Below are 12,200 nucleotides of genomic sequence, written 5' to 3' on the forward strand. Positions count from 1 at the left end.
GATGATGCCATGACAATAGAGGCGCCACATTAGAAACCGCTGATATGGATCATTTGTTGTTTCCAAAAATCTCACAGCCACCCATGGTCATAACCGCTCAGTCACATTTGACTTCCAAAATGTGTTCAGTATAGCTTTTTACAGTTCAGAATGAACAGAAGGTTTCTCCAACATTTAACAGAATTTGTGAGACGCATATTCAGGTGAATCTTAGCAGAAAAAGCATTGGGAGGCTTCAAGGACGTCAGCGCACAAACAAAGTAAGCCTGTTTACCACAAGTTTGTACATAAGGGATTATATAATAAATATAATAATAATGATAATAATAATAGTCATATAATCGGGTTCAACCATACAGTGCCATTTAATCAACACAAGGTCAGTAAAATGACACAGTTGAATAGAATGGAGACATTGTTAATATTATTGGTAACCACTGTGCTTTTACTACAAATCATATATTTTTTCAATGTAAAATGATTCCTTAATGTTAAAAGAATATTGAGATAGCTGATGGTGGTGGCTATGAGTCTGTCCATGTGATTGTAATTATCAGTCAGGATCACTTGACACTCAGATGCTTCCACCCAAAAACTTAAAAGCAATTTGAAATATACTTAATACCTTGAAAACTTAAAGTGCATTTGGTATTTCATTGTTAAATAACCAGCTCTGCAATCTCCCTTTTTATTGCCAGTAATATGGGTAAAGACATAGCTGTTTATGTCTTTTTATTCCAGTCCATCTAATTAAAGCCCATCCAATACATGCATATTATTTGACAAAACTTAATTTAATGTGTGTTTGACTTCGGGATACATGCCAACATATCCCATCTCTCAGGCTGTCTTTCCTCCCCTTCCCTGTTCTCATCTTTATTTCATTCCTCTTTTTCATCCCCATGTGTCATGTCGCCTCCTCCTCTTCCTTATCTTCCTCCTCCTCCTCCTTCTCCTCTGTCTCTTTTAACCTCATCTTGTGATTCACGAAAGTATAATGAAGCAGCAGTCAGGCTTGGCCCTTTTGTGCCCCGACTGTCACGAAGTTACCCCTCATTTTTCTTTTCTCACTCACAATCTGTTCCTCTGCTCCCTTTCTCTGAGTACATTCCATAGACATCTACTCTTTTTCTTTTTTTTTTTGTTCAATTTCTTCCTATTTTGTGACGGTTCAGTAAACTGTTCTTGCACTGCAGTCAATTCAGTCTCGAGCCCTCAAATATAATGGAGGTTTAAATGGGATCGAAACAAAAGAAAGAAGAAACAACCGTTACAAGCTTTAACTGTGAATGCATGATGGACGGGATGCAGCCATGTACACACAGGAGCACATTTCTGTGTATGTGTGTGAGTCATTCCTCCAAATTGAAACCGTTTATGCTAAATTGATTTTCAAAATGAAGTGCCAAAATAATATAATCCAATTATGATATCAAAGCAGTTGATGAAGACTCTGATCCAAACATATTCCTTTACTCAGTCGCTAATTTTATTACCTAAGAGTATATTTCTTATTATCACATGTTTTGCCTTGTGCCCACAGTAAGTATGTTCATTCAATATTTAATAGCAATTAAACTCCAGTTGAACCATTTAATAAATACTGTATTGCTTTAATTATTGTCTTTGCCTCATTTACTTGTTATATGGTCGACAGTTTCACTTAATTGGTCCCCACTTTCTTTATACCTCAAATGTATTTTGCTATTCCACTGGGTCATTGTTGGCGGTAGTATGGTGCTAAGAAATGTAGCAATGCACCAGTAGATAGAGGGAAGAAGACTACAAGCTACCAAATATGATATAAACAATACAGGATTTCTAATATTGGTTTGGTACAAGTGGAATTAAATGCATTTAACAGCTTGGACCTTTAGGATACACCCCATGCATGTTGTTGAAAAATGAATGGAACATAACTTTACAAAAAAACCTCCACAGTTTACTCTTGAATTCAAACTTTTGTAAGAAGTAATATTATCTTCTTCATACTGATTAAACACTGATTTCATGAGCAATAAAATGCACCTTTTTACAGAAGACGCTAAGACAGATTTTTGAAGCTACAGCCTTACTTAGCTTATGGTGGCTAATGTTAGCAAACTTTAAAAAGCTATTACCTGATAACTAACTTTTGCTGACTCAGTTCACTGACTTTATAAATATTGACTACTTGTGCTACTGTTACAGTGTTGCACACGCTGTTAAAACATAAAAAGTAAAAAAATAAATAAATAAAGATAAAACTTTATGTACTGAAAGTCCTGTTTCAGATTACATTCAGTACACTTTCGGACACAGCTTTTGGTTTATTATATGGTTTAATATGCCTGGCTCCAGGACTCGCACTGACGCGGACTATTGTTGCACTATTTCAGCAAGTTTAACATTACCTGATTACGATACCTGCCCTCAGTTAGCTTCGGTTCGAGGTAGCAGGGCTTGTTTCCTGAGTGTAAATGGACAACACTCCACACTCCTTATATAGAAGGTCCTGGCTCCAAATGGAAAAGATGGCATCAATCATAAGCTTCATCTCTGGGCTTCAACCAGCACCAATGCAAACTAACAGCTGACATCACACCTTGCTATGTTCATCTTTTCATACAGTCTATGATCTGATACATGTTAGAAACGGTGTGTCCATGATGATTTTGATGTTTGAACCAGACAGATTTTATTTTCTTTCTTCAAATCAAATGGGTTAGTAAGTGCAGGACTCTGTGAGCTTTTTCTTATAAATATGACAATCTGCATGCTGGGCTATTGCCTATGACAATAACAACGTATTGTTATGAATGACATTTGCTTGGCAATTGTATTATTTATATCATTCTACAATTACCGTCTCTCTCATTCTTTCTCTCGCTCTCTCTCCTTTCGCTCTCAGTGGGATTCCAGGGAAGAAGTGCGGAGTCATTAACTTCACTGCAGAAGAGCTCAGTAACTGCAGGGTCAGTACGCACACACAAACGCACACATTATAACTTTTGCTGGAATATTTTCTATTGTCTACAATTTATATTTGCCCCGATGCTGTTGTTGTAATAGCTTGCAATCCTCACCCCGCACAGACACACAAACACTACTGTAAATACACCCACACACAGAAAAATATGCAGAAAATATTTAATGATGCGCCAATCTTTCGAATACAGATCATGAAATTGGAAAAAATTATACAAGTGCCTTATAATCTAAATCGCTTCATCTGGACCCCCGCCGGCAATTTTATTTGTTCAGCATGGATAAATGTTTGATTTTGTGTTACCCAGACCTCTCCACAGTCCCCAAAATGTGTTGAGGATTAATTGTCAAGATGGGTTTCTTGCAATGAACTATGTGATTTTCTCTTCCAATTTTGCCATTCCCCTGTCATAGTAATATATTAATATCAAGAAAAAAAGAATTTCCTCTGTGTGTGTGTGTGTGTATGTATGTGTGTTTTTGTCGGTATGACCTAAGTCACGTTAAAGGGCACACACCAGCCTTGCAACATTTAAAATCCATGTCCACAATCGTAAAGATGCAAATTTTTGGGTTAGTGGTTGAGGTTAGGTTCAGGTTAAGGGTAGGTTAAGGGTTAGGTTTAGGCAAGTAATGGTAATGGTTAGGGAAAGTCTCCAGGACATGAATGTAATTCTATTTAAATTATGTGAACAGGCTTATCTCGGTTGTGTTTACCATCTAAACTCTGGGAGGTTTTGCTCCTAACAAGATCCAAATGCTCCGTAGAAGTTTTGATAAGTATGTTGAGTGTGTGTGTGTGTGTGTGTGTGTGTGTGTATGTGTGTGTGTGTATGTGTGTGTGTGTGTGTGTGTGTGTGTGTGTGTGTGCGTGCGTGTGTTTGTGTGTGCACATGCAGGCTGACAAACTCCTATCTGTCAATGACAAGCTTAGGTTTCCGATAATGCCCTACTACTAGAGGCAATGACTAAAAAGCCTCATTAAGGACAATTTATTCATCCATCCATCTATCCATCCATCCTCTCTTGTCCTAGGCATCTCAAAACAGAGGCAGGAATAACACAGCTTCTCATTAATACCGTAACCATTCCATACATATGTATGAAGCCATTCACTCTGCGATTCCGACTATTATAGACAGCCCATAATAAAATCAGTTTCTCCCACTAATAAAGTGTGTTATTTAAATGAAACTCTGGATTGCAATCAGTGTAATCTATGTATGCATTGGTTATTAGCCTGATCTGACTGCCAGTGTTGGGGATTCAGACGCACATTTACATCACCATTATGCATGAGTTTTTCACTCAATTACTTTGCATTCAGAGGGAGTCTTGGTTTCAAAATTGTTGTGCCCTCGTATGACAAAAACCTGCACTCTCATCACCAGAAATGAGAAAACAAGTTGCTGACTTAGAAATGAAATTGCATCTGTATGATTATATTGATGTTCGACTAAAACTGCCTGTCCACTCTCTCAGGATATTGCTACCATGCAGTTGTGTGCCAACAAGCTGGACAAGAAAGACTTTTTTGGCAAGTCAGACCCCTTCCTGGTTTTCTACCGGAGTAACGAAGATGGAACGTGAGTCTGAGAGTTTAGAGGGGAAATGTTCACCCATGTCTCTAACCATTTACCACCAACTGTAACCCCCATGAGACAGTAGAAATATGTAAAAAAAAAAAAAAAAAAAAAAAAATAGTGCTAGAAGGGATGTAATCAAATACAAATACATTATTCAGATTTGGACAGATATTGTGCTCTGAATGAGTGCAACATAATTTATGGTCCACAGGCGCTCTCTTTATCAAATTCCTTGATATTGAAGCCTAGGACCTTGTTAACATGAAAGCAAAGTGAAGCAATGGGGTGCAGTTTTCACACAATTTTGCCCTGGTTTTCTCATTTTTCATTTACACTTAAAGCAAGTCTTAAAGCAACAATCAGGTGTCCATATAAACACTGAAAGAGATATTTCTCATTGCAGTCATTCCTCCTGTTCATACATATTAAAATGTGCTTTCAATATTGGTGATGGGGCAAAAATCCTTCATTGGTAGCTGTACATCAGAGCGTCTACCAACGACATGACAGGTGCAAGGGGCAAGGGTTGATTCTCGAACCTCTGATAATTAATCTCTACATGCTCCCATTAGCTGAAATTATTCAAAACTTTATGGTGTCTTATCGCACATACGCCAACGACACACACATATATATAGCTGTGTCACCAGACAACTATAGTTCACTAGACTCCTCGGGACATACTAAACTAAGTTTTCTCTAGTTAAATGAGGACAAAACTAAAGTCAATGTTTTGGGGGAATTCAGACTAAAATGTCACTGGTCATATCAAATCAATAACAAAATCAGCCTTTTACCACATTAAAAATAATGGAGCAATGGACTTTTCAAAGGTCTGTCTAAGATAGCAATCAGGCAATTCAGCTGATCCAAAATTCTGCAGCCAGGCATCTAAGAAGGACCAGCATATAACTCCAGTTCTCATATCACTATACTTACCAGTTTCTAAGAGAATCAACTTCAAAATACTACTCCTTAACCATAAATCAATGAACAGTTTAGGTAAAGGATACCTATCAGATCTCCTGACCCTGTACAAACTGGGACCTCTCAGGTGACCTGGTTCTGGATCACTGGTTGTTCCCAGAGTCAAAACTAAATATAATGAAGTTGCCTGAAGCTTCTATGCTGTTCAAATGCAGAACAAATTGCCAGAAAAACTAGGACTTTAGACAATGTGGACTACTTTCAAATCCAAGTTAAGGACTGTTTACTTGCTTGTAATTAATTTTCTTTATTTGTTTGTTTTTACTCGATGTACTTTTGCCTGCTTATTTTTAATGTTTTTATCATTAGTTTTTTTTCTGGGCTTTTGCTTGTGTACTCTGTGAAGCACTTTAATTCACCTTTGGGTATGAAATGTGCTATATAAATAAATGTGCCTTTCCATTCCTTCAGCAGTCTGAGTTAGTCATATCAAGTGGATATCTGCCACGTTTACAGTCTTTTTAGCATCAAATTCCCTCTTTGTGTTTCCTTGGATAATGCGGTATGAAATTCAGTGATAATTACATCAAGAAAAAAATATTTTAATGTTCATATGGACACCTGGTTGTTGTTTTAAGACCGACTTGAAAAATTAGGAACATTTCCTTTCATTATTAACACAACCTCCAGTCTTCTTAGAAAATAATGCGTTTAGGATGCATTTCCTATTAATATAACTTCCTGTACATTTTCCACTATTTATAAACAGCCACACAGCATTCATTTAGACACCCTTATTCTTTAAAATTAAATTTGGGTACACCGTTAGAATATTATATGATACATGGTATTTCATGGGCAGCTAAACTCATGCATAAAAACAAATGAGCATTTTTGGACAACATTGAGAAAAAATAAATTCTGATAAAAATGATAATAAATGTGTGTAATAAACAGATAGAGATAGTAGCTTTGAGTTACACCTCCTAACTGCTAGTACTATGAACAGTTAATACAACTATGCTCCCTATATGGATAGATGCACTCTTGTATTTATAGGTTTTGTAGCCATGTACAAAACAATCCAGGTGCAATGCAGAGCACAGTATACAGCTGAACTAAAACCTTGGAAATATGGTGCCTTCCTACCCTCATAGCAATCTGGCAGCCCAACAATGCAACACATCCTTAAACACCTTATGTTCCAATGCCTAAAGAAGAATTTGTGCATCCTGTTGTAAAATGTAACAGGGGATAGCTGTTGCCACAAGCTTTTTCTGTTTTCTGGAACTTATCCAGAAAAACCACAATCAAGATACAGCTAATCCCTGAACCCTCAGAAGATCCATTGGTGCTTCTTAGTGGGAAGCAGACTGATTGTAAGGTGGGATGTTTCTGAAAATCAGCCTGCAGAAACTGTTACAAAGAAAGTTTTAAATGAGCATTTTATGATCCTTTTGAAGGAGTAGAAAAACTATCAAATTTCACAACAGCTTTTATCTGATTTCCATGTGTATCCTATATCAAAATTAATTTAGTGCATGACTTTTTTTTCTGAATCAAATGACACCAGCTATTAAAGCTTATCTCAAACGTTAAGATTATTACTTCTTTCAACTGCTCTGCTAGGAGACATGTTTTCCATAATAAAACTCCATCTGTAATTCTCTCATGTCCCCAAGATACACTTAAGCAGATATAAAAAGACAACAAGCTGTAAAGCATGTTGTAAGATTGCAGGAAGCTGAAGATAGGTGATGTGGGATTATCTTCACAGGTACAACGTGAGCAATATGAATGTGCTCTCCCTTTAGTGGCCTTATGTCTGTTATTTTGCTGGCAGGTTCACCATCTGCCACAAGACAGAGGTGATCAAGAACACACTGAACCCAGTTTGGCAGCCCTTCACCATCCCCGTTAGAGCTCTCTGCAACGGCGACTATGACAGGTCAGAAAACTCTATTATGTATTCAACTGTGTGAGGTACTAAGGTGTTTCATTACTGAATAAACATGTGGATGAAACAGCATAGGAAAAACCATGGGCTATTGATAGGACTGGTTTTCACTGCTGTTTACATATCCTACATAATGTATATCCCTGTGCACTTGTAAAGCCTGCATGAGTTCCTCTGATTAAAACAAAGCGGGAGAACTCTTGAGAACCAATAGAGGACAGGCAGACTCTGTAAGTGGATGACATCACCTGTTGCTGGGGCGGTCAGAATAATGCCAGCAGTCGGTCACGGTGTCCCAGGGACCAGCACTGGTGTTATTGAGACTGACTCAGTTTTCACACAGCACTCTGTTTATTTATTCAAAGTCAAGTTGGACTGTACTGAGCAGATGTGATAGCTATTTGCTGCCACGTGCACAGTGCAAACAGTAAAGCATGCAGGGGCCATTCTTGCAGTTCTCATCCAGCAGTACTTGTCCTTGTAAGAGTGAAAAAATGTTGTATTATACCCTATAGTGTCGCTAATATTTAAAGGATTAGTATGAAATTACTCTAGATATCTCTGATTGTCAACAAATCCCAAATCATTCCTACCAAAAAGTAAATCTTTCTAAATGGATTCATAAATTCAAACATTACACAAAAAAGAGTGAACAGTGCATCTGTTGGGGATTACTTTCAGCAGTGGATTATGCATTTGGTGCTGTGGTAAATACTTACACTGCAATGGTTTTTAATAGGTTAGACAACAATGGAGCTTTATGGAGAGGAATAATAGTAAGAGGAATAACAGAGGATAAGATATATGAGGCTTTGGCAACAGAAACCAAAGAAACTATAATAGCTACTTATTTATATTACATGGTGGGATCATTTCATTGTTTTCACGTGATTTGTTGACAAGAGAAAAAAATGTAAACATAAACACGAAAAAAATGGTTTATTATCATCATTATTACTAGAATTGCAGATATTAGCATCAGTACAAGTATTATTATAACCAAGGCTGCCAACTTTGGGTAGCTGGCTGGAGTGAGATTTTGTTGCCTTGGGCAAAGTTAATAGATCACACATTTAATTACATGTAAAAATGTGGCCTTAATTCACCATCAGGGTTTTAAAACAGTATGCAGCTCACACATGTGGCGGGAGCAGGAGCTTAGGTGTGTGATTTAAGGACTACACCACCCCGGGACTTCCAGCAGGGGAAAATATTCACTATATCACAGTATTAGACATACGCTAACTCAATAAAGGACACACAGGTTCGTTCACTGATGAAAGTCAAAGATTTATTGTTTCCAATGTCAAAACTACAGTGTTTTATTGAATGTTCACAAGTTAAAAAGGCAATAACAAGGGTTCACAGGAAGAGTAAAATCAGAATGGTGGCAAGAATTAGAAAGAAACAAAACAACACAATGACCTATCCTACTCCAGACACACAGCCAATACATTAACACACACTCACTTCAGATCTGGATTAACACTGTGGTGCCTTAGGGGGACCACACTTGAAGTACCTCCCTCCCACATGTAAGAAAGTGAAATTTTCTTTGGCTACAAAGACACATATTGTATCATAATGTAAGATACAACCAAAAGACCCATAAACACCACATGCAACACATCATGCTAAATATTCATACAGTAACTCCATCATAAATGGCATGTACACTACATGCCATAGGGTATGTCTAAAAAATCATTACACACATATACCAAATAAAGCAAGTCCAATAATGACTGTTGCAAGCAACCATTTAACAGCTGAGTGATTATAGGGCTTCAGGTGAGGTGATGTGAAAGGCATAGGGGAAAAGCACATTGAGACAATGAATTACAATGAGTAAGCTATTGGAAATGTTACTGTTGTTTTCAGAAACAGAAATAAAAAGAATAAAAATAGAATATTTGATTTGATCTTCATTTGAAAATCCACAGATGGTCAGAAACAGCAGATCCGACATTTATAAAGAACTTTTTCCTTGCCTTTGTAAAACAGAAAATAAGGTGTACTTGTTCCCCACAGGAAGGCAGATTAGTAAAACGGTCTTTGAACATATTTTCTATCTAAAGTGTAGTTACAACTGTTATCAGAGCTCTCTCTCACTCTCCTCGCCACTTTTCATGTCTCTGTGGTGCACAAGGGTTGTCAACGCACAAGTGTGTTGACAACCCTCTTATTAAAAAACAAGTGGGCGCAAATATACACAAATTGGCCTGGGATGAGGCAAAAACACATTGGCGTTAGTTTAAATTGTTTTAACTTTTAACAAAATCTTCATGTATTCTGGGGTTTTATGAATCTACTTCTTAAATGTACACACATGCCACAGTAAATGAGAGAGTGAAGGATGATTACAGGAATAACTTGAGTTCCAGGTAACATTTCATATCAGTCAGAGTCTGAGCTGAACAGACACAGCCTGCACATACGTTGCCAACTAGCTTAGTGCTAATATAAAATATATAATAATAATATAAAAGCAAGACAAAGATTCACTTTGCTTTCAGTCTTCAGTAAAAGAAGACCTAATGGACGCAAACAAATCTTGGAACATTTGCCACGTTTAACTGTGAGTGTGTCAGTGCTTATTAGCTAGCTAAGAAACTAACTCGTTAGCAAACATTGTAATAAGCAACCTACAACATTCTCCAACAACTATGACTTTGTGCTAGCTGTATTTCGTTTTTTGCTGTTTTTCATTGTCAGTTATTTCTTTCAACCACTACTCGTTCAGGCAAATTTTGTCATTTCAAAAGCTCTCCTTATTCATGTTTGTAGTACCTGGATGGTGCACTCAAAACAGTCAGAAAGTTGAGCGTGTAAATGTAATTATGGAAACTTCTTGCCATCAACGGTAGCCATCTTGGCTACGTAGCAGAAGGGGAGGGACCACTTTTCAAACTGGAAATGGCAGCTGAGGACGTTGTAACTAGGGTGAACATCGCTGCATTATACAAATGCATTATGTTTTTTGCACTAAGCACCAATACTGTTGTCACATATAAGCCATCAGGAGATTTAGCAGTCTGTCATGATTTGGTACCACAAACAATAATATGAATGCTAATGCAAGCTCGCTAACGCTAGTTTGCCCACTAGCTAATTGTCATTGCTGGTAAGTGCACAATGGCCATGTTTGATTTTAGACAACACTACCCTGTCGAAATGTGTACTGCATAGAAGTGTACTAACAGAATTATTTAATTTGAAACATAGCATATATCTGGTCTTTCGCATATTGCTGGAAGGATTCGGGTTAATATCCAAAAACTTTGAAGTAACATGCAAACTGAAAAAGTTTTATTCATTTTTCTCTTCTAGATGAAAATAATAATGTTCAGTTCCTGGAACCAAGTCTGAGCATATGGGCTTTGTGATTCAGTAGTCACATAACGACCTGTTCCTACTGCGCCAATAATCCTGTACAGCATGAAACTATTGAATTAGTGAATTGCTCTGTTGCCAGTGCAATGGAGCGAAAAGAGCATATTTTTTAATTAAATTGAATTTCAGGTTCTCATTTTTATTGACTGGGGACTATTTGGTAAATAGCAGATCTTCAGAAACATTCTCTGTCTATTTCAGGACCGTGAAGGTAGACGTCTTTGACTGGGATCGAGATGGAAGGTAAAAGCATTTATGGATAACCGCTCACTATAACCTCATAACTCACATTGCTGCCTCTCAAATGTCAGAAGGAAATTAAAATGCCTTATGTATATTACGTGGGTGAAAATAAGAATGTGTCAGAATACTTCTTATGCAGCAAAAGGGAGACATAAGGTCAAGATTGCCATAAACAAAGGTCGAGAAATAGATGTGGACAGAGGCAAACATGACAATTTATCACAGATTATAAAATTGGTGTGCATGCTTGTCTGTGTGGGTGTTGTTTGTCTACAGCCATGACTTCATTGGCGAGTTCACCACCAGCTACAGAGAGCTGTCTCGGGGGCAGAACCAGTTCAATGTCTACGAGGTGAGGCACAACACGCAGGTGGTTTGTTATTTCTCATAGCAGATACAATTTAGGTGTTTTAGATATTTTAACTTGAGCTGGCTTGCCCTCTAAAAGCTGAGGAAGCTCTACAAGCGTTGCATATAAAATACAAGCTTTCCTCTATCTATCTATATGTTAATAACGTTGCTCTCAAAATCAAGATGTTTGTAGATGTATGTTTTTTTCCAGTTACACAAAGGTTATGCAACCTTCACACACAAAAAGGTATACAGGTATAACATCACAGAAATGATGATAGGCGTCTGTTCAGTTTGCATGATTTTGTTGCTATTGTGTTACTTCTGTTGTTATGACACAGGATAAATTGAAATGTTAAATTAAGATTGAATGACATGGAAGAAACCTTGTCCTTGGCAAATGATAGAAACTGGCCTGTTTGAATGGAAGTCGGTTAAACTAAAATTTGAATTCTCCTCACTTTTCGGGTCAGGAAATATAAACTCTAATAATACTGCAGCTATTGTTTATACTTTTCACTTTTCAACCACTTTTGGATATACTGCTGGAAACAGCTTTTTAGCGTTGACCTTTTGGAGGGGTCATTCCCCATTGGGCGGTGGGAAGAAATACGATAAAGATATGCACATAATAATAAATAAGAATAAAAAAACAGTTTAATATAAGAATAGTTTAATCTCCTCACCTCTCAAAGTCCATTTTTATCTTCTCTGCTCTCTATATACACACAGTTAAATGTAATATCGGTTTCAATTCATGGATGGCCATTCTTATC

The 12,200-nt window shown here is 37.2% G+C and overlaps 1 protein-coding gene across 2 annotated transcripts in view; it reads left to right on the plus strand.

Moving 5' to 3' along the window:
* Positions 1–12,200, plus strand: part of LOC133987270 (copine-9-like) — a 78,551-nt gene that overhangs the window by 44,648 nt on the left and 21,703 nt on the right. For both annotated transcript variants that reach the window (XM_062426575.1, XM_062426574.1), the window contains 5 exons: positions 2,891–2,954; positions 4,450–4,553; positions 7,324–7,428; positions 11,032–11,073; positions 11,350–11,425. In XM_062426575.1, the coding sequence (XP_062282559.1) occupies positions 2,891–2,954; positions 4,450–4,553; positions 7,324–7,428; positions 11,032–11,073; positions 11,350–11,425 (391 nt within the window). The remainder of the gene's footprint in view (positions 1–2,890; positions 2,955–4,449; positions 4,554–7,323; positions 7,429–11,031; positions 11,074–11,349; positions 11,426–12,200) is intronic.

This window comes from Scomber scombrus, chromosome 10, assembly GCF_963691925.1.
Source record: "Scomber scombrus chromosome 10, fScoSco1.1, whole genome shotgun sequence".
Taxonomy (NCBI): domain Eukaryota; kingdom Metazoa; phylum Chordata; class Actinopteri; order Scombriformes; family Scombridae; genus Scomber; species Scomber scombrus.